General features: G+C 40.0%; 2 protein-coding genes across 2 annotated transcripts in view; both read left to right on the top strand.

The window, feature by feature from the left end:
- The first annotated feature begins 2378 nt into the window (after positions 1–2378).
- Positions 2379–13592, top strand: LOC114561037 (adhesion G protein-coupled receptor G3). The gene is made up of 12 exons (XM_028586697.1): positions 2379–2682; positions 2939–3005; positions 3479–3569; positions 4462–4590; positions 5572–5727; positions 6271–6322; positions 6416–6507; positions 7030–7148; positions 8080–8360; positions 10516–10612; positions 11136–11461; positions 12463–13592. Exons 1-12 carry the CDS (start codon positions 2541–2543, stop codon positions 12576–12578), a joined length of 1668 nt encoding a protein of 555 aa, XP_028442498.1. The 5' UTR covers positions 2379–2540; the 3' UTR covers positions 12579–13592.
- Positions 13593–15091: 1499 nt separating this feature from the next.
- Positions 15092–23647, top strand: part of LOC114561045 (adhesion G protein-coupled receptor G3-like) — a 46888-nt gene continuing 38332 nt past the window's right edge. Inside the window, exons 1-2 of the mRNA XM_028586706.1 lie at positions 15092–15123; positions 15994–16028. Of these exons, the coding sequence (XP_028442507.1) occupies positions 16004–16028 (25 nt within the window). The 5' untranslated portion in view covers positions 15092–15123; positions 15994–16003. The remainder of the gene's footprint in view (positions 15124–15993; positions 16029–23647) is intronic.

The raw sequence follows: 23647 nt of genomic DNA, 5'->3' as shown, positions 1-23647 counted from the left end.
TTGAACCTGGTGTATTTCACCCTTATATTCATTTTTAACTCTGGCATATTGTTGGTAGTGGCCTCTAACATCTGCAAAATGAAACAAGTCTTCAGGAGCACTTCGAAGCTTGGAACAGGGACTCAGGGAAAGACTTTGAGAGGCTCCGAGAAGTTCAACGATTCGTGCAGGAGTAGCCTCACCGTGATGGGTCTTACCTGTCTGATGGGGACCACCTGGGGCCTGGCCTTCCTGGGCTCAGGATATATCAACTACCCCATCCTCTACCTATTCTGCATCCTCAACTCTGCACAAGGTCTGCTCTCAGTTCTGAGTAGTTTCTCTCCGTTAAAAGGTTTTCAACCTGTTTATATGTTTGTACGTTGTTCTTTATCAACAGTTCTCTTTCACCAGCTTGTAACTCCACTCATGGTTTTATAATTTATTTATCTCTTTGTCAAGGTTTCTTTATTTTCCTGTGGATCTGTCTGTCAGCCAAGAAGCAGAGGAGGAGACACATGGAGGACAGACTGAGTTCAACTCCTGTGAAGACTTCAGCAGTCAAATTTGATTAGACCCCCTTTCCTGCCACCAGTCCAGGTGATCAAGCCCTGATGTAATTGTTGATAGCATAGCACAGCTGATTGTGGTGGCACCTGGATCGTGGCTGCGGCTGCTGCAGTGGTCCTGCTCGAACGCACACTGCTACTACTACTACTGCTACTACTACTACTACTACTGTTATTATTAGTCATTGTTCAATGACCTTTACTATTACTACAATGCATATTGCATAATGCTCATTATGCCATTCCATTATACCTAATGCTATAATGATTATGAGTCATATTTCTAGACTTCTTATACAGTAGGTATTATTAGTTAGTTGGATAGTTGCTGTGCATCTCTCTCTCTCTCTCTCTCCCCCCAACCGTTTGAGGCAGATGGCCACCCACCTATATATATATATATATATATATATATATATATATATATATGTATATATAGAGCCATGTTCTGTTCAAGGTTTCTGCCTGTTCAAAGGAAGTTTTTCGTCACCGGTGTCATACCAAATGCATGCTCTTGGGGGAATTGTTGAGTCTCTGTAAATTATAGACCTACTCTATCTGTAAAGTGTCCTGAGATAACTCATGTTATGATTTGACACTGTACATAAAAATGATTTGAATTGAATAGCTGGTATTACCCTGTCATGTAACCATAGCAACATAAACTCCTATATGTACCCCTCCTGACATGTTAGGTTGGGAATTCCCTAAACTGTAAACTTGTGATGTAAACAATGTGTTCTGTAACTTAGAAATTTCCTTAACACATAAACATAAATGTTTTGCTTTGATTGTTGCTTAACTTTGAGTGTGATTTAAGGAAAGCTGTTTCTGTCACTAACCTACTGTAGAATAATGTACATTTTTATAATTAAGTCTAAATATATCAGTATAGTGCAATGGTCACGTGTTTGCAAATAGTTTCCAATCCTTTTTTCCATTTTTTAATACTATATTAAAAAATGTATAAATAATCCAAGTATGAATAGCATTGTCATTTTCCTAGCCCGGTCTCATGGAAGTTTGTGTAAATGTGACGTTATTTGAATCTATTGATTCGTGTTAACGGAGACGTTTTTGTCGGTTTTTACGTGGTGGACAACACGAAAATGTAAAGTAATGTATTTCAATGGGAAGCATATTTTGTGGCCACAGCACGAAATTGTATGGAGTAATATGAAAAGCCGAAAATCCGCGTAGTGATTTTGGTCGGGATGGTGGATGGGTAACAACACAGGACTTTCACCCGGGCGAGCGGGGATGGCGTCCCGTTTGCGGCGCTTTGTTTCCCGGGGATGGCGTCCCTGCGTGTGGCGTTTTGTCCCTCGTGTTACTGAGGCGCGTCTCCCGGCGTTTACGGCTATCTCGCGGGCGCCTCCCGGCTTATGGAGCGACCTTTTCGGCCGCCTCCCGGCGTCCTTTCCCCGAGAAAATAATGTGACATTTACACGTAAAAAATAATGTCACATTTACACGTAAAAAACGTCTCCGTGAACACGTATCAATAGATTAAGAATAACGTGGACATTTACACGAACTGCCGGGCTGGCAACTTTTGAGAACATTATGTGGTTGCAGTGTGAGTTTCACTTCCCCAGCAAACTGTTACTGCCAGTACTTATTGACCCTTGTGTCTTAACTATTTCTTTTTTCTTGCGTATAGGAAAACATTTCAAAAACTTCCTCTTTTCTCTATAGCCTCTTTTTTTCTGTAGGCCTAATCTTGAAGATTTAGTCACAGTAAAATAATATAATTTTTTTCTATGAACAGCAAGAGTCACATTGTAAAAGGAGGAGATTGTATTGTCTTTCTTTTCAGTGATAATGCCGTACTACTCATCAATAAATCAACAGTGTGACAAAAAAAGGAAATTAACATCAGCATCTTAAAGGAGTTGAGTCACCCTTTAAAAGGCGTCAGACATGAATCACTTCTCGTCCCTATCACCTCTCCGCCTCCTCTCTGCCACCACCATGTGACATAATGCAGATATGAAACTCCCTGATCATTCATCAAGCAGAACACTGCTGTGCAGGGAACAGTCACATCACATGTGTTTGAGCATCACTGAGACGATGTGGATTACTTTTTCTTTAGTCACGCTTGCGTGGTTTTCTACAGCCCAAGCTGGCGGTAAGTTTTTCACGTTTATTGTGTATTTTATGGCTGTGTGTTTATGAAGTGAGTACCATTTTAACTGTGAATATATTAAGGTCGTAGACTTTCACATCGAGAGAAAAACAAAGTCACACATCACAGTCACAGTTTCCACAGTAAGTGGTGATCACAATCTGACAACATATCACTTGTCTTATTGCATTGGCAGACCTATAGCCATATATTATACTATCTTTGACTCTTTCTCTTTCTTTCTCTGTCCCCCTGACAGGCAACTGTGAACATGTCTTTGATGAATGTCTAAAACAACAACAACAAGGTGGTGGCCCCTGGACCAGGTAACTCATACTCATACATATAAAGCTGATACTGTAGATCTTTCTCTCCTCTTATTGAACAACAATACATCCTTCTCTTACACTAATGAATATGTGAGGCTGCTCGCTGCTGTCTAATGAATGCTGGGATATCTCTGACATGATTGTGAGACCCTCAAACAAAAAGGGGCACATAAATAACAACAATTAATCAATTATCATAACTTACCATATTGTTGTTAGAGGAACCAGTGTGTCAGCCTTTCAGGAACTAAACCTGACCGGGCATTTCTCTACCACAGTGTTTTTCGAAATGGCTTCACCGGCCAATGTGGTATACAACCCATACATGACTGTGTAAAGTCATCATTTTAAATAATGTCAAAGGACAAAAGGCAACTTAGTTGTGTTGGTTGTTCACCTAAAATCAATGCTTATTCAAGTTTATGTAAGTGTTTGGATTGCTGAAATATATTTGAACTATGTGTTGGTAGGTGCTATGAGGACAGGATTGGAAGCTGTAGGCAAAGTAGAAGCCAACAGATCCCAAACTTCATTCATCGGAGGGTGAGCTGGTCTGATAAGGTGAGGATATTTTTGGGTAGCTCCCAACTCTTGTCTTATCAGGTCAATCTCAAGTTGTTGTATGAAATGTACTAATAAATAAGCAAAACAGAAGTATTATACAAAAATAGTATTAGTTGTCCTCACCATACACAAACATGTGTAATAGAGTTGAGGATGTTACACTGTATTGTCTTTCCTTGGAACGTGTACAAAATCCAACATGTCCTCCAAACCACACAACCGTATAGGTTTTTTATTCTGCCCATCTAATGTCACCCACAGGAGCGTTTCATAGATCAGCGCCCCTAGTGGTGGCAGAAAATACGACCCACAGGACCATTTTCTGTCCTTATATCTAAACCACAGTAACAGTCACATTTCAAAATGTGTTGTTAATGTTGTGAAATGTTCGTAGTTTGGATAGGTTTGGCAAAAAAAAACTACTTCTTTATGTATAGGCACCAAAACTCTGGTCTAAAATCATCTGGCCAAAGGATTACAGTTGAAAATTAGCCGGCTGGTTGATTAATGTGTATTGTCCTTTATAAAATAAAGAATAAGAGAATAAGAATAAGAGAAAACTATTTGGTTAAGTTTAAACATGTTCATTAAACTGAAACATAGTAAAATGTTTGTTTGACCCATCCCTTATATGGATTGTGACGGTCTTATACTCGTCGTTTTGCCCCGTCATAATCACCACAGCCACTAGAGAGCGCTGCCATTTTAAACATAAATATGAGTCGCTGGTTGAACAAACAACGTATGTTGGCTTGTTTTTTCAGAAGACAGTCTGAGCATCAGAGCAATTAAATCAAAGCAATTAAAATCATTAACAATAAGTTAATTACCATAGATAAATCATTTCCATACTTTTTTTGTATGTTCTCTGTATACTCTATGGTTTTAGGTTGAAGCGAGTCCCACTCCTGAACACAGCGTTTACATCCCAGCCTCGGCCCTCCAGAGAAGCAGGGGATCTGTGTCTGACGAGGAGATACTGCTGGTGGCCTCTGTGATCAACAGCACTCATTTCCAGGTCAGTCACATTTGAGCCACAAATTATTAACTCCTCCTTAGTTGCCCTTATTAATCTGATCACAATGGACGTGTACATAAAGAGAAGTTAAGTTTGGGAAATCACAAACATGGCTGCAATTCTGGAGGATGGATACAGAAGAAGGCCCTTCATATTTTAGTGCGCTTACACTGGCTTCTACTTTCAGTTAGCTCCGTCTGTATATTTATACAAGGCATGACTTTCCCCTCATGCTGATTTGCATTGATTTCCATGAACTCTGTACACTCACCAGCCATTGTGTTCTATAAAAAATGGAGGAAAGGTTGATTGAGGAAGCTGATTCACCTCTAATTAACAATACCCCAGTATTAATGTCCTGTTATCCCTTTGGCACCAGGTGGGCAATTTGTATTGGGCACTCCATGATGCAGCCATTAAAAATAACATATACAACATAATACATATACAATACAACAAACAATAGTATGACCTTAATGGTGTGTAATACATAACATGTCAGGAATGGGGGACAGAACTCAGGCGCAGACTAGAGTAGGTGGTAAAGAAGCTGACTTTATTGAAGCTGAGAGTGTGGGCTGGCAGTGGGGGTGCTGGGTCCGAAGATGGCTGGGCTGACAGAGGGGGTGCTGGGTTGTGTTTCTAAGTGCGGCTGCACACACTGTGGAACATGCAGGTGGAAACGGAAACACACCAAACACACAGCAGGCATAACAAAATGAAGAAATAAAAACACAACACATTCACACACACACACCAGACTGTCACCATGGGGAAGTCACGGCAGGCGGGGGTGTGACACAACATGGTGTGACGCAGTGCATATAGTTAACCATTTATAAAACAAATGTATATCAAGAAATATCTGTGCGGTGATAACAACTCTAAGAAAAAGATCAGTTAATAAATTCAACATCAAGCGTAACAACAAACACAAATCTCCATCATCAACCATCTTCTGTCAATCATCTTTCATTACAGTTGGCTCCCACTCGGTCAAAAGCAAGACTATTCACACCACCAGACCGGCCTGTCCGCAGTGTTTTGGGGGGGTTAGTCCTGGCAGTGAGGGCAGGGAACCTTCCTGTCAAAAACCTCTCCCAACCCATCAAATTAACCTTCAAACACAACAAACAGGTAACATAACAAAAGCAGCTGTGAAGGCATATATATATATATATATATATATATATATATATATATATATATATATATATATATATATATATATATATATATATATATATATATATATATATATATATATATATATATATGTATATATACATATATATATATATATATATATATATACATATGTATATATATATATATATATATATATATATATATATATATATATATATATATATATATATATATATATACATATATATATATATATATATATATATATATATACATATACATATATATATATATATATATATATATATATATATATATATATATATATATATATATATATACATATATATACATATATATATATATACATACATATACATATATATACATACATATATACATATATATACATACATACATACATATATATGTGTGTATATATATATATATATATATATATATATATATATATATATATATAGATGAATCTGCTTTCATCATATCTTGAGTACACTTTTGAATGTGTTTCAGGTGGGAAATGGGGAATGTGTGTTTTGGCAGGAGTCAACGCTTAATGATGGAGGTAGGCTACAAATGCCAGCCCCAGTCATTTTACTCCCAAATTAAAAGATCAACTCAGATTTAAACATCATATTGTATGTGTGTGTTTTTTTAGGTAGCTGGAGCACAGAGGGCTGTGATACCGATGACACCGGAGCTGAATTTATTTGCAGCTGCAACCACATGAGCTTCTTTGCTGTGCTTGTGGTAAAATTAACATTCCATCTCCTTCGTAACATGCTACCTAATGTGCAAAAGGATTTGCCTTCAAGTGATTGTGTTTGCAAAAACACAAGAGACAAAGTGTAAGGAACGCAGTGTGTTTAAGTGCTCTAATGTGAGCCACAATGTTACCACACAGATTTGTAGCTGAACGATTATAAGCTAATTGAGGGTATGATTTTGTTACTGGGGGTAAAAAAATCATCAGATACAGCACACATTTTAACTGAATTTCCAGAAAATGGGCAAACTTAAATGTGAATTAATGCACACCAACTCAGCCACGCAAAAAAACGTTTTTCGTTGTTGCGATATTTTGTCCTGTTTTGGAATTTCCAGAATTTCAACTTTTTTCATGTGGTTGGAAATGTAATTTAAAGAGGCATAGAGTGGTATCTAGGACACATATGAATCAAAATCTACAATATATCTACTAAAGAGGCTTCCATCAGACTTCTTTTTCTATTTTGTATTGTTGAATGTGTATTGTCTCTTTTTCTGTGTCAGAACCCTGTGTTATCAGTGGGAGAAAGTGATGCTGTGAACCTGAGTTATATCACCTACATTGGCTCAGCACTCTCCATCTTCTTCACAGTCATCAGCTTGATCCTCTATATATGTCTACAGTGAGTTTGAAAGTCGGACTTCAAATTAATATTCTCATAAGTTCAACAGAGCTATTGCACTTTGCCAGAGTTACAGAGTGTTAATGTTAGAGTTAGTGTTAGTCCTGTCTGTCAGCATCCCAGTCCACTAATGTCCATACTGCGACAGATGAATTGAAAAGTTTGATGGCCACCGACAGGAATGATCTATTGTGCAGATCACCTGGGGAGTTTGAGTTTTAAAGTGTACCAGTTTCATTGCCATGGCTGCAAAGATGGGTGTTATAGGTCACAGAGGTTTGTCTTTAGATACTGTGGGTCAAAACAAGCTCTGTGGTTGATCTCTCTTCCTGTCAGAATGCAAGTTCATAACAGGAAAAAAATTTATTATCTTAATAGCATCAGTGGTAAGCATACATGAAACTGCTTTCAAGAAAGTGTTTAATCAGTAGCCAAGGTAACATCAAAACAGTTTGGGCTAATACCTATGTAGAAATAAGTGGGAGTCCTTTATTTCTTTATTTCTTCATTCGGATCCCACAATCACAACATATACATACAATTTCAAAACTTATAGTGACTTATAGTGCAAGTAAATAACATTACTGCGTGTAACTAGTTCCGTAAATTAGGGTAAAAAAAATAACACCACATTCCAACAACTAAGAGTTAAATTACATTATTGTTTTATTGTTTAACTGTTTTCTAAGTAGTCTTTTAAAACTGGCCTTACTGGGTGCCTCCACTGGGATAGTTGCCAAGCTATTCCACATTGTGATGGCTTTAAACATTACAGACCTGCACACTGCTTCAGTCCAGGCTCCGCTGGGCCCAAAGGACTGTGTTGAGGTGAAAGTATCTGTAGAATTTAGGTCAGTAATGGCCATATATAGTACTGTATCTGCCAAATAGGCTATAGAAAAATGATCATTATATATTGTTTTCCTTTTAGACGTCGGCGTCCGGAGAAGGCTATCGGGGTGCATTTGCAACTAACAGGAGCGCTGCTCTGCCTCCATCTCACCTTCCTGCTGTGCAGCTTCTGGGTGTGGCATCTGAATGAGAATGAGGAGGGCTGGGTTTGCCGGGGTCTGGGTCTCTTTTTACACTGGTCCCTGCTGGCCACCTTCAGCTGGGCGGCTCTGGAAGGCTTCCACCTCTACCTTCTCTTAGTCCGAGTCTTCAACATCTACGTCAGGAGATACCTGCTAAAGCTCAGCGTGGTGGGATGGGGTGAGTAGAGTCTGGTTGGGACGGTGTTTCTGCTCCCTTAAAATGCTGCTTATAACTCTGAAAAATAGCCAAATTAAAATACCCTGTGCAGCTCAAATGGAGTTGGACTATTCATGACAAAAAAGCCTTCAACTATTATTCATTTTGAAATGGGAGAATATTTCTACATACAGTCCCATATATTAATAGGGTATACAGTCCTATATTCATGTTTTCACATTGTATTATGCACATTTTTAATTTAGAGCAATTTATCCAATTTATGCACTTGGGGTGCTGTAGAGCAATGTTTTTAACCCTTGTGTTTTCCTCGGGCCAAATTTGACCCGTTTTCTACGTTTTTTATATCAGAAATATGGATTTCTCTCAACCAAATAACTTGGATGCATGCATTTACGTTGTATGGAACACATACAATGTTCTTCGCAGGTAAAATGAAGGATTACTTCCATTGAATTGTGGGTGTTTAATTTTATAGCATTTAAAAAAAAAAGGTTTAGATGGTTTTAAAACAGCATCCTGACTGAACTTTGACACAAACCAGTCTGTGGTTCACTCAACATCCTCTGATCTTAACTCACAATAATTGATCATTTTTGCTTTTCGTAAACTCAAAAGGAGGTGTAATGTCATTTAAATTAGGTTTATTGACAATGAATAAAAAAAGTGTTGAAAAAAGCAACAAAAACGATGGAAAAAGCAACAAAATTTAATTCATCAAATTAAATAAGGTCCCTACATCCATTGTGTGTTAACCGGTCTGTGGTCATTTCATTTGCTGAAATTATATGAGCTTTCAACCTGCAACAGAACTTTTGTCCACTTGGGGGCAGCAGAAACAAGTTGTAAACTGACATTTTTACATGCAAACCTGTTCGCCAACAGTGCATTATTTACACATCCAGCAGATTCGAAAGCATATTAGTATTAATAGTAGACATTGTCATATATCTGTCAACCTGATTAACACATCCTCATACCTAAACTTGCCTTAGAATTAGTCACATAAAACTACTAAAATGAAGACATCGTAAACTCGCTTCATTTCCTAATGACAGTTGACCTTTAGTTTTGACACGGGACCCAAACCCCGGTTTTCTGAGGTAAAGTCCAGTGTTTTTTTTACCCATCCACCACCCCAGCCTTCCTCCTTATGCCGAATGTGGCGGTCTTATATGGCGGTCACTTCACTTCCTCATTTGTTCTCGTGATAATTACTTCAGCCATGAGAGGTCAACAGGCCTAACAGGAATGTCATTTTGGATCGTCATGAGCTGTTTGCATAATTGACCCATACGGCCGATTTTTGGGTAAGGAGGGGCTGTATATTCACTCTTGTTTTAGCTCTCTTTTCAATCTCTATTACTACTATTACTGTATTCTGCTAGTTGCTAACTTTGTCTGTTTGACGGTAGTCAAGTAGCGGATAGTCACTGAGAACAGCTACAGCTGGTCTACCACGGTCAGTCGTCAGCTATTGCTTAAATGTAACACAATCAATAATTGGTAGTCGGATTCATTTATTGTAGTTATTGGTCTAAATGGGATTTGTTGACAATACAAAATATAGAATATCCCCAGACTTACCTTTTATACACATTACTGCAAAGACGGAGTCAGAAGGTGCCCGCAGCTTATTTGTTCCTGCCCCCCCCAAGCATGTTTATCATGATGATTGTGAGTTGGATAGACATTAGTGCTGAATGCTGGTAACGGAGGTGTTAATGCACTGTAAAAAGCAGCAATGCAATAAGAGGAAAAGAATAAGTCTGCAGCGGATGTAAACAATACAGGTTCCAGAACAATTGAAAACGGTATCCCAAGTTATTGATTATGATGTTAAACATTATTTTGGTCTTTCAATTTAATAAAATAAAATATAACCTCAGAACAGACGTGTTCTGTTTTTCTAAAGCCAAAATGTGTCTGATGTTACTATTTTTAAGTGACATAACAGGGTAGGATTTTGCCGTTAACTGCAGTACTATTCTTGAAACCCATTTTTAGTAGAGTTCACTGAATGAATGCCGATATTTCCCGGCTCCGGGGCTTTTGAGAAAACATTTGGGGCTGGAGCCCCAGAAGCCACCCCCTGGCTCCGTCCCTGGTCAGGGCTTGGTGAAGTAAATTCTGTATCTTTCTTGTCTTCATGCAGGTGTTCCAACACTGGTTGCAGTGGTTTGTGGGATTTCAGGTGTTTATGGCAAATACAGTCCGAGGAATGCCGACAACCAGACTTCATCAGCACAGATGTAAGAAACTAAGATTTATTGTTATGTTTTAAATATTCAACCACACAGGAGTTTAGAATTCCAAGCAAATATTGTTCATAGTGGGATTTTAAGCGTGCGCTATTTTGTTCCTTGTCAAGAAGCTGATTATTTGACTATGGTTAACTGCTCCTCAGATCTCTGCAGGGTAAATCCAGACAGCTAGCTAGACTATCTGTCTAATCTGAGTTTTCTCTCACACAACTAAAACAACTTTTGAACGTACACACGTACCACCAAAACAAGTTCCTTCCCGAGGCTATTTTGTCTAGGCACCGTGGCTTCATCTGGCGCTTAACCCCGCCCAAGACAATTGTGATTGGATTAAAGAAATGCCAATAAACCAGAGCACGTTTTTCACCCATCCCGGAATGCTGTGTGGACTAGCCAGACCCTCCTCCACAGCACCTTTGAGGATGGTCTGGCAAAGCGAGACTAACTTGATCTAAAAAGAAAAACAAAATATTGTCTTTTATTATTTTTCTTTCTTTTTAATAACCTGCAGATGCTGGATGAGCAGCCAGTTCCCACAGAGGCTCCTGGTCAGCTTCATCACTACCGTGGCCGTCCCATGTGTGCTGATGATACTGTGTAATTCCTGCATGCTGGGGCTGGTGGTGTTTAAGCTCTGGGGGCTACGGGCAGGTAGTGGAGGCGCTGAAAGCAGTGGCTGGAAGAAGATAAACAGGGAGAAAGGGATGAAGTTATTGAAAGACTGTGCCAAAGTGCTGGGCCTCAGCTGTGTGCTGGGCTTACCTTGGGGGTTAGCGAGCATCACCTACATCTCCCTCCCTGGGATCTACATATTCACTATACTAAACTCCCTGCAGGGTCAGTATTTGCACGATCCTCATACAGTGCTAGAGTATAAGAGTATAAGAACCCATGCTAAAGTTGATCTTTTGGAAATTGATCTTAGAGTTGCCCTGCCACACAAAACCGTTTTTACTTGCATTTTTTGAAATATGTTAGGTCCATATGTGTTTGTGTTATGTTGTGAATGTGAAAATGAACTGCTACCTCCTCTGTCAGCTCTAGCCACTGAAAAGAAATAAGCGGAGAAATAAGGCCAATTACAAAAGCTGGTCAGTATGACATCATGTTGCCTATGCTCATTACTATTCATGAGCTCGCCAAGTTGCGCTGGGTAAAGGTTGCTGATAGCCAGGTTCTCATTGGCTAGCTGTTAGCCAGTCAGAGTCAAACAGCTTAGCTCGTTGAATATTAATGAGAACTGGCACAAACTGAGCTGAGTCTTCCTGCAGGCTTTATATACCACGCTAGAATGGCTTGAAACAAGGTAACCAAGGTATTGTTTTCCACAAAAAATGTTATAGAGTCCATAGTAGAACTTCAGACATTACCACAAAGTCATGAAATAAGTGTAGCAGGGCATCTTTAATGGCTTAATTAAAAAAATTAGGAAAAATCCAACCATTAAGGACACCAATTTCCTTTGTGAATGAATAATGTATTGTAAATAAATAAATGTTCTTCCTTAAAATATAGACACCCCTATGTTAAATTCCCATAGAGACAGGCAGATTTTTTATTTTTAAAGGCCAGTTATTTCATGGATCCAGGATACTATGCATCCTGATAAAGTTCCCTTGGCCTTTGGAATTAAAATAGCCCCACATCATCACATATCCTTACCATACCTAGAGATTGGCATAGTTTTATTTCAGATAGCCTAATAGCTGGTTTGATTTGCATTGAGAGATGATTTTTTGGAAAGTACCCCATGCCAATACTCATGAGCAGCACTGTATAAAGTACTCTGCTTTTATGATTTACCAGAAGTATTCACAGCCTTTCTCTTTTCTTCTTAGGTGTATTTATGTTCCTGTGGTCTGTGGCTTTGACCTGCAAGTCTCGGTCTGACAATAACTCCTCAACCAGAGACCCTTCTTCTCAGAAAATAATGACCACCAGTTTCAACAACTGATGTTCACAACTACAACAGATGTATTATCTACTGCCTATATTAGGTGTTCCTTTGGAGTCCAGTTATGTGCAGTTAAATGATAACATTACTTAATCAGCTCATGTCTCATCATGTCTTGCAACTTCTTGAAATCAAGATGGCAGACACACATGCATCATGAACAGTAACTGCTTCTAATTATTTATTGTTGCTACAATTATGATCCGTATTGTTGCAGTAATGTCATGCATAATCAGAAATGGACAGGCAGAGATTATGAAAAAAAAAATTCTCTAATTGTCTTTTCAGCAGTTAGTGTTTTAATATATGATCATAAAGACAACTTTGTTAAAAGGAAAACTGTGTAGGAATTTCTCCCATCTAGCGGTGAAATTGTATTTTAGTGCTCTCTAGCGTCTTGCTTTTTCAAATGTGTGTTGCAACTACAGTAGCTGTTATGTACCAAGAAGCTATTATTCCCTTTTCTCCTTCTCCTGATTCCTTCTATAAAGTGCAGTGCACGCTTTCATCTCCTCCGTTTCAGCTGGTTTCAGTCACGTGATGCTCTCAACCAAAACGTGTTGTGGATTAGCTAGACAGGTATGATAGTGCTTTATTTATATAAAAAGTCTGGTGGCTTTGAAGAGAGCACATGGGTTAAGGTGTCCATTCTCAGGAATTAATGTCCAATTAGAGTCCATTAATGACCTTATAATGGACACACTGAAGAGCATTAACATGCTTTTTTAAGACCACTAATTTATATTTGCATGCGTTTTGCAATCAAAATAAGGTTTTTACAATACGTCTGTTTTCTTGGTAACACCTGAGGGTTTGACTCATACCTGGAACATTCTTTCCCATCCAGTACGCCTGAAGTAGTAACTGGATGTGATGATGTCTAAATGTGAAACAAAGTCAGTTCAGAGGGGCAGGGAAACTCTTTCAGCTTGTATGTTAGCGCCATCCTGTGGTGTTCAGAGAACGAGGCACTGAAGGACTACACAGTAAATAAAGATATTAAGATGGTTTTTCTCCATTGAATTTAGCGCATTTATTTTAAACGGTCAACAGTCAGTTTCACCTGAATTACTTGTCCTATATCACTTTTTAATGGTCACCCTGTAGCCAATCAGAATCAAGTATTCACCCAGACCGTTGTATGACTGGATATAACAAATTCAGTTCCCCTTGAGAAAGGGCTGCATGACAGCAAAGAGATGGAAATATTTGCGTTCACTTAAACTGATATTTATTTTTTGGGGTGGCTAATATATGTTTTGCTGCTGCAGCTTCCCTGCCGGTCCTGCCTGCTTCTCTAAAACTGTAAAAAAAAAAATACTTCCTCCATTTTTGACTCTTTCTGGCTCTCTGTTTCCTGAAAGGTTAGCAAAATAGTGCAAATTCACATGTCAAAGTTCAACTAAGTTGTTAGGGCCCCCCTGACCCTTTGGGACCCTGGACCAGGGCCAGGGCCCACTAATCCATCCATGTTTGCAGGTTTACCAGTTTGACCAGTGCTTTGTTGTCCCGTGTACAGATCCTGCCTTAGTTCATTTGTTCTGTGAAAACTATAATTGTGTTCTCTGTTTTTTCTATTTGTTTTTGTTGCTTTGCATTTCTTCAACATTCTGCTTTTGTGCAATAGCCCCCTGGGCAACAGTTAGACCTGTTCTGCTTTCACATTCAGTAAAACCATCAGATTAAAGAGATACTATAGGAAAAGAAGTATTTATTGGGTCCAGAGGTGTTTACAGGCTTTGAGGGTTTTATGTTGGCTTTGTGTACAAAAAACAGTATTCAAAAGAAATAAGATGTAGGCTATATATAAGTTTAAAGCTGCTGAACATAACCTGGAACAGAGGCAGATGAGCGCCATCTATTGGCTATCCAAGGTCCAAGGTTTAATTTTTAATGGAAACGATGTATGCAACTACCAGTTAGATTAATTTAGCCTATTTATTGGGCTTATCGAAGGTGCCAGGAAGCTGTTTTAAGCTCTGGGAAGGCTACAATTTTAAAAGATATTTATTTAGCCTTTTGGAAGATTTTCTATAATTCTATTTTTACATTACATGTCATTTAGCTGACGCTTTCATCCAAAGCGACTTACAATTGCCATATATCAGAGGTCTCACACCTCTGGAGTAACTATGGGTTAAGCGTCTTGCTCAGGGACACAATGGTTGATGATATCGCAGTGGGAATCAAACCCGGATCTCTCACACCAAAGGCATGGGTCACATCCACTGTGCCATCACCACCCCTATTTCAAAATGTAATTAATTTATTCTTCATTTAAAGACAAATGTAAAACATGTATTAACAACATAATGTAACAGTAACATATCTTCAGTCAATTGGAAACTTGACAATTTATCAATAAAGTAAAAAAAAGAAAAGAAAAAAAAATGTTTGCTGACAATGCCGAGGGCAGACACACTGCACAGCAGCTGAGCAGTCAGAGAGTAGGCCTGGCAAACTTGATTCCTTTTAAGGATTTGGGTTATTCTGAGTCACTCACCAAACTGATCCGGGTTGTGCGAGTCAATTTGCCTACGAAATTGTAAGTTATAAAGCTTTTGGCAGCTAAGATGGTTAGGACTAGTAGTAGCTAATGTTGCAAGAGCTTTGTGTGTGGCGCTGTTATCATTTTAGATTGAATTGTGGTAGGACTCAACTGATCCCAGTTAATGATACTGATTCGCGACTCGTGAGTTCATTTAAAGAGTCGAGTTAAAGATCCGAGGGAATCACGACTCAAACAGGTTTATCAGGTAACCGGATGTCTCTCCCAACAGCTAACTCTAACAGTAAATCAAAAACTAAAACAACGTTAATGTGGTGTGATAACTGAGAGGAGTTTACACGTTACAGAAACATGGCATCTAAGATACATTAACGTTACTATTCCTATATCCTTAGCTAGAAACGTTAGCATTGATGCCAACGGCTATAGGTACTAATGCTAACATTAACTCCAGCAATGTTAACTGTGAAAAACAGGGTACTAACTTTTCCTTCCCTAAGTAAAAAACGTCTTGTTTATTCTCTCACTCCGTTACTTTAACGTCACTGTTGACCTGGAAAATGTACGTAGCAAACCAAATGACAACCAACTGTCAGTGTAAGGCCTGGCCAGCTATCATCATATAATATATATAATATATAATAATGAATCCATTGATCCAATGCTCGCCAGTATTTGTTTTTCACAACAGTTTTAGCTAGCAACATTACTTTAAGGCAGATAAGGAAAATACTAACTGTGGTATTGCTCTAAACTCCTTTCACAAATCTGATTTTGGCTAATTAGCTAACTATTTAACGTCACTGTGTTTGTACCTAGCTATACAATGTTTTTTTTTTTTTTTTATTTTGACACAGTTTGAATATTTGGTCACACATCAGTCTAACATCTTCTTTCCTCTCATAGACCAAAGAATATGATCCAGCATCTCTGCTTGATTGGTGAGTATATGAAAATGTAAACTGAAAACTGAGTACAGTCTGTTGGTTGTGGGCAACTGTTTCCTCCCTTAAAGGTCCAGTGTGTAACATGTTTAGTTGTTATTATAAAAATCTGTGTTGCCTGTTCACAAACTTGTCCTTTTTCATAAATATTTACCACCACCATAAAGTTCAAGTATTCCTATTGACTTGAATTTTTACATTTGCACTACTATGAACTGGGGTAGACGCTCCATATCCATGTTCCATCTTGAAATACATTAGCCAGTAAGGGACATACAGGACATACTGCTTCGCCTTTCATGTTTTTGCTGTCACATGATAAACTCACAGCTGCTGCTAACGCTGCTAATGGGTATCGTAGCTTCCCGGCCCCGACACGTTATCTTAATACATTCTGCGGCGGAGTGGGACAAAAAATTTACCAGGAAATTCCGTAGACCACCGGCCCCTGGGGGCCGGGGACAGATGAATGTTCGGAAATATGAGGCTGCTGCCTCCCGCCGAACAGGTTAGTTTGACCAGCGGGTAGTGGCGGCTGGAGCGGGCAGCGGTGGCCGGAGCGGGCGATCAGACTCGCTCAAGTGGCCTCGAAACACTACCGGCCCACTGGGAAAATTCCCGACTTTCCCGATTGCCACTCATGCACGTATTCAAAATCCAAGTTTCAGGAACAGGAGTCCTCTTCTTCGCCCAGAAAAAGAAAAAGGATATTGAAAAAAACAAGAGACCGGCTTTTTGAAGCGTGAAGGCTACCGTAGCTGTAATACCTACTTTGAACTGCGTGGTGCGAGAGAGTTGATTGCGATATATGATCTCAATGCTAGATGGGAGAAATTCCTACACATTAGACCTTTAATAAAAAAAAACTCCTTTAGAATAAAAGTGACTTCTATGTAGGAGATGAGGGATGTATTGCACATTCACATAATAATCCATTCCGCATGAGGTGGCTGACTGAAATAAGGCACAAAACAATCCTCAGTAATGAATGAATGTTTTTTTATATTCTTTGTGCCTTTTAAACCTGATCAATAATGGCAGCATGAAATGGCCAGTAGGTGTCAGTCTTTTATTAGGATAGTCCACACAACTTTCAAATATTAGGTCTGCATTTAAAATAGGTGTGCAGTCATAAACAAAAAATATGAATGTTTGGTTGATGTTTACAGTCACATGGCTGAACTTACATTTAAATAATAAGTATTGCAATTACCATGAAGAACAATTTTAATAAAATATTATATATTATATAATAATTGTTTATCTTTTGTCTGGTCCACACTCTGCAGTAGGAGAACAAGGTAGTGGAAGTCTGGTCCTGTAGTCTATCCTGTTTTTTCTCTTTTTTCTCTATCCTCTGTCCTGCTCAATCTGCTGTCTCTGCCTTCTTTCTCTCTCCCTGTATTTCACACTGTTGGCCTCGTTTTGGCAGAAATTGCCCAGGCTATTACTGGATCTCTGTGGCCTTCGGGCTAAATATTACTGGATCTCTTTAATATCACTGGATCACTCTTTTTACCACTTTTATTTTAAGACAAATGTCAAAGACAACACCGTGAGCAGATGTGTCAAAGGTTGTTTAAAATAATACCAGCAATTTTTCACTGATAGTAATGGACCAGCACCAAGCAAATGCTTAATTTAACACTTTATTTAAATCTAGATAAAAGAAGATAAAAACAGTTCTCCAAATATAAAAAAAGGTAATAAAAAAGGAGGGCCGACGAGGTCAGTCCGAGCTTCCACCACAATGTCCAAGTACATGTGACAAAGTCTGTTCAATACGCAGGTCCAGAGAGGGGCGGCCAATTCCATCGGGGGTAGCCTGGGCTCGTCTTTCCCTACGCCACTCCACGTTGCGATAGGCTACCCACACTGGAGACATTATCTGTATACACAGGCGTTGAATCCTGCATTCAGGTGACTGCATCCCCCTGCTTCAGCCTCTGCCAACGCGTCCCAATCTGCACCACCACTCGTTCGCCTGCACTTTCTTCAGGTCATCACGGCTGTCAATCCTTCAGCCCGTATGCTCATCTCTGTGTCCTCTCCTTCCCCGTTGTCCTCTGTGTGTTTCTGCTCCGTTGTCTCTTTTTACTGCCTCCAGTCTCTCTGTCACACCTGTATTTCATCAGTTTGTCATTAGTTTTTCCGCACCTGTCTTCGCTCAGCCCAGCGGTTCTCAAAGTGTGGGGCGCGCCCCACTGGTGGGGAATAGAGACGTGACAGTGGGGCGCGCCAAACTGGAGTAAATTTCCTTTTTATGCCTTTATATCTTTATCCAGAAATCCCAACTGTCCAGGAAGTTCCAGGAGTCTCCCGCATATTGATAGCGGCTCCTTGACGCCCGCAAATGAGATCAAATCTCCCAGAATCAGGAGCAAGACCGCGCACTCCACTAGAGAGTGTCTGTGTGTGTGTGTGTGTGTGTGTGTGTGTGTGTGTGTGTGTGTGTGTGTGTGTGTGTGTGTGTGTGTCAGGGTACCCGCGGGGTCTTAAAAGCATTGAAAAAGTCTTACATTTGATCGTCTCAAATTAAGGCCTTAAAAGCCTTGAATTTGGTATACAAAGTCTTGGATTTCGTTACAAAGGTCTTATATTTTTTGCCTTCCCTAGGATTAGGTTCATACCGTAACAAAATAGCGGTTAAACTGATCGGAGGATGTGCGGAATGTGTCGGTGTGTCGAGCCTGGCTGGCCACTCGGCGCCTTCAGACAAAGCTCAAGATAACAGGCTAACAGATTATTAGCTAGTCAAACACCGAGCGGCTCCATTAATCTGCTCGGTGCGTCTTATAACAAACGGAGCGAGCAGCCGCCGGACTCTAACATCTGTTGATCCGTGCAGGACTTCACTGTGAGCGGACTGTTTAGAGACCATGTGACCGGCAGGTAAAGTTAAAGGTTTGCTGCTACTGTAGCAGAGCTGCAAGGAAACCAGGGCTCTCAAGTGTCACACATTGAGCGTGACTGTCACGCACTCCCGCCACACATTGTATTTCTCACGCGGAAAAACTATTTATAACATATTTAATATTCTGCAGCGCCCAGAAGTTTTCTGGCGAGCAGCTCTCACTATGGAACTGACAGGAATCAAGGGTGTCTCCCCTGGATTTCTTAGACAAGCCTTCCACTTATCAGCCAATCAAAAAAATAGAGGCATATACAATAGCCAATCAGAAAATAGCACTATTGTATCTGGGTAAGATTTAACGCAACAACCAATGAGAAAAAAGCATAGAGCAGCGTACAGACACTTCCCTAAACGTTCCCAAACAGGGCTCTGAGTCTGTCAGAAGATCTGAGATCTACCGTATCAGCACAGCAATCACGTAATGCACTGCAGACTATGATGCAGGTAGATTATTTTATAGGTTTTTCTTAGGTACTTTATTTTTCTCAAAATATCACGACTCCTCCAAATCTCAGAGAACACAGATATATTTTGAATGTGCACAAAGTTTTGAACATTAGCAGAAATCTTGCTCAAAACACATCTGAAATGTTACAGTCCAGGTGTGTATTAATTCATTAAAATTAATGAATTTATCATTGAGGTGAATAATTGTCATATGCACATTTAAGGAGGTTACTTCCTCAACAAAAGTTTTCACAGCCTGTCCTTAAAACTTAAGAGCCCTGAGTAAATGCTGTACTGAGCTGTGTGTTTTCAGTGTTAAACACTGCTGCAGCTATTCATGCACGACTGTTGTTGGTGATCTCCAGAGGTGGAAGACTTACTCACATCATGTATTTCAGTAAAAGTAGAAAAAACTGTGTTGTAGAGTTACAAATTACTAGTCAGTTACAAGTCCTGCATTCAACATTGTCCTTAAGTTAAATATACTGTACTTAAAGTACCAAAAGTAAAAGTGCTCATTATGCAGTGTAATATATCTTATTTTATTGGATTATATTATATTATTATGCCACATCATATCTCTGTGAGATGGGCTTTTCAGCTGTTGCTTCACTGAAAACAAAGTACAGATCTCAGCTGAACATTGAACATGACTTGAGAGTGGCAGTATCAAGCCTGCAAACCCAGTTTGAGAAATCGTCCGATGCAAAACAGGCTCATTGCAGCCACTAATGCAGGGATAAATAGACCTCACTTGCCAAATGGATTTCTCTTCTTTTCTTTTTTTAACACGTTGCAAAGTGGCACTTTTATTTATTTTCTATTTTTGAACTTGATACAAATTTTAACACAGCTGTAATTTTATTTTCTTTACTTTTGAACTCGCTGTTATTGGATGTAGATTGTTAGTTTGTATTTAGATACAACTTGTTACTATACTGATACTAGTTGTTCAATAAATTGGAACAGTTTAAACTTGTTGCGTATTTCACTAGCATTGTGTTGGGCCAATGGGGGCAGGTGGGGCTTGAAAATTCCACCTTGTCCAAAGTGGGGAATGACCGAAAAAGTTTGAGAACCACTGGCTCAGCCAATCAGTTCACGCCGTGCTGTCTCAAAGTCAAGGGAGGGGGCGTGGTTTTACCATAGTGAATAGTTCATTCATAAATAGAGTTAACACATGCAGTAGTTTATAAAAAAACACGGGTACAGCAAACAGAATTAAAATAACCATGCAAACACTAAAATCTTCTACCTCTCCATGGTGGTCTGCTGCTTGTAGTGTTTAGTAAGGCGCTGATGCAGAGTACCTCTCCATGGTGGTCTGCTGCTTGTAGCATTTAGTAAGGCGCTGATGCAGAGTACCTCTCCATGGTGCTCTGCTGCTTGTAGTGTTTAGTAAGGTGCTGATGCAGAGTACCTCTCCATGGTGGTCTGCTGCTTGTAGTGTTTAGTAAGGCGCTGATGCAGAGTACCTCTCCATGGCGGTCTGCTGCTTGTAGTGTTTAGTAAGGTGCTGATGCAGAGTACCTCTCCATGGTGGTCTGCTGCTTGTAGTGTTTAGTAAGGCGCTGATGCAGAGTACCTCTCCATGGTGGTCTGCTGCTTGTAGTGTTTAGTAAGGTGCTGATGCAGAGTACCTCTCCATGGTGGTCTGCTGCTTGTAGTGTTTAGTAAGGTGCTGATGCAGAGTACCTCTCCATGGTGGTCTGCTGCTTGTAGTGTTTAGTAAGGCGCTGATGCAGAGTACCTCTCCATGGTGGTCTGCTGCTTGTAGTGTTTAGTAAGGTGCTGATGCAGAGTACCTCTCCATGGTGGTCTGCTGCTTGTAGTGTTTAGTAAGGCGCTGATGCAGAGTACCTCTCCATGGTGCTCTGCTGCTTGTAGTGTTTAGTAAGGTGCTGATGCAGAGTACCTCTCCATGGTGGTCTGCTGCTTGTAGTGTTTAGTAAGGTGCTGATGCAGAGTACCTCTCCATGGTGGTCTGCTGCTTGTAGTGTTTAGTAAGGCGCTGATGCAGAGTACCTCTCCATGGTGGTCTGCTGCTTGTAGTGTTTAGTAAGGTGCTGATGCAGAGTACCTCTCCATGGTGCTCTGCTGCTTGTGCCGTGTTGCAGCTGCAGATGTTGTTGGATGTTGATGGCGAATACGGCTGTGCTCCAAAGTGTGAGCACGGCTAAAGTGGTAAAACAAGTTTGTGGTATTACCAGTGTTGGTCTGACGACATTGGTCTGACTACGGTCAGACTTATAAAATCCCCAAAACTGCCATACTGACTTTTCCTGTTTTATCAACGATTTCCTCGCTCGCTGCGGCACTCACTTTCCACTCCACGGCGGTTCTGTTATTGAAGAACACGAGACAGCGATGTGGCGCAACCAAACATGATACTGTTACATGATTGGCTGTTAGAGTGTCACTCCCCACGTTGCTAGGTTGCCAGAGAGTGAGGGCCTTTGTTCATGCAACCAAACTTGATTCACAACCTCTGGTTTCTTCTGATGAAGAAAAACAAGTTATCGAATGTTTTATCGACCGCATTTTTATATTGATATTGATTATGTGTCTATCGCAATACATATCATTATCGTTTTATCGCCCAGCCCTATCGACTAGTCCTCCAAGTGCGACATATTAAGAAGCAATCCTGTGACAACAATGCGCATGTTTGACAAGCATGTTGAGGCGCTGTTCAGAGATTTGATCCTTTCACCTGCACACCCAATTGGCAAAGTCGTGGACTACTTTTACCGATTGGAATTCCAGCACCGAGCAAGCCCACACATTCACTGTCTCATATGGGTGGAAGGAGCACCTGTCTTTGAGGTAGACTCTGATCAGAAGGTGTGTGATTTTGTTTCCAGGTGCATCACAGCCGAGCTGCCTGATCCAATCACACAACCCCAACTGTACAAAAAAGTAACAGAAGTTCAGATGCACAGCAAAAACCATTCCAATACATGCGTTAAATATAGTAATTCTAATTGCCGTTTTGGATTTCCCAAACAACCTGCCCCAGCAACCATGATAATAAGACCAGGAGATAATGTTGATGCAGAAAAAGAAGTAGCAGCATTGAGCAAGCTCACAACACTGAAGCTGTTGCTTAATGAACCTGAAAACACAAATCTAAGTTTACAGCGACTTCTGGCTCTCTGTGAGCTCACCCTTGACGAATATATTGAATGTTTGTGTATGACAGCCACATCCAGTTTGGTGATACTAAAGACAGTTGGGTAAATGGCTACAATCATAACCTCCTTAAAGCCTGGGATGCCAATTTAGATATACAGTTCATTATCAACGCTTGCTCCTGTATTGCCTATATGTGCAGCTACATCAGCAAAGCCGAACATGGTTTAAGCGAATACCGATAATGATGACATACAAGAGAATGTACCAGAATAATACTAGGTCAGAAACAGCAGGAACTGCAATCACGAGAGAGGCCCCTAACATAGATTCCACATTGTTACGCCAAATGTATCAGAACTTGAACCAGAAGCAAGCTTCCGTCATCAGAAACTGGTGCTTAAAGCATGTCTGTGGCTTAAACCCCGAACAGTTCTTCTTTTACATTAATGGTGGTGCTTGAACAGGCTAGTCCCATGTTATCAAATGCATCCATGCTGAGGCTTCCAATATATTGTGCAGACTTCCACGATATGCAGAGAAAGCAGATATTTCTAAACCTACTCCCCCTAAATACTCGCAGGACAAACGGGAACACATTTCCGCGGAGTAAGGGCGCGATCGGAGCCCAAGTGTCGGAGCTGTTACAGGCAGCTGGAAAACAAAACAAAAAAAACATAAGTCACAGTAAAATAAAACAAGGAAGGAGGAAACAGTAAAAATTACTTACAGACAATGGCTTCATTATCAGCATGTAAATCTGGACTTGCAGACGTAGCTCCGAGCAAATATATATCATGGCCTCGAGGCGAGGTTAGTCTATAAAAAAAAAAATGTACGGTTAAGATCGGTATCTATTAACGTATCTATGTCCTTATACAGCAGAATGAATGAAATTCATTCAATGAAAGCCTATTCTTTAAATCTTACCCTTGCTCCGGTTCATAGCTACACTTTGTCTCCGAGTGTTGAACGCGTACTGCTTCCTGTAAATTTCAAGACCAAAAAAATACACTTTTATAAAGCAACCCACTTAGCTCTGCCTCAATGAATCGCGCTGAAAGCAGCCGGGCACACAGCTGTGCTGCTCACGTTTAAACTTGTGTGCATGGTGTTATGAATA

This window comes from Perca flavescens, chromosome 1, assembly GCF_004354835.1.
Source record: "Perca flavescens isolate YP-PL-M2 chromosome 1, PFLA_1.0, whole genome shotgun sequence".
Taxonomy (NCBI): domain Eukaryota; kingdom Metazoa; phylum Chordata; class Actinopteri; order Perciformes; family Percidae; genus Perca; species Perca flavescens.
The sequence above is the reverse complement of the archived record's forward strand: the minus strand, read 5'-3'. Positions and strand labels throughout refer to the sequence as shown.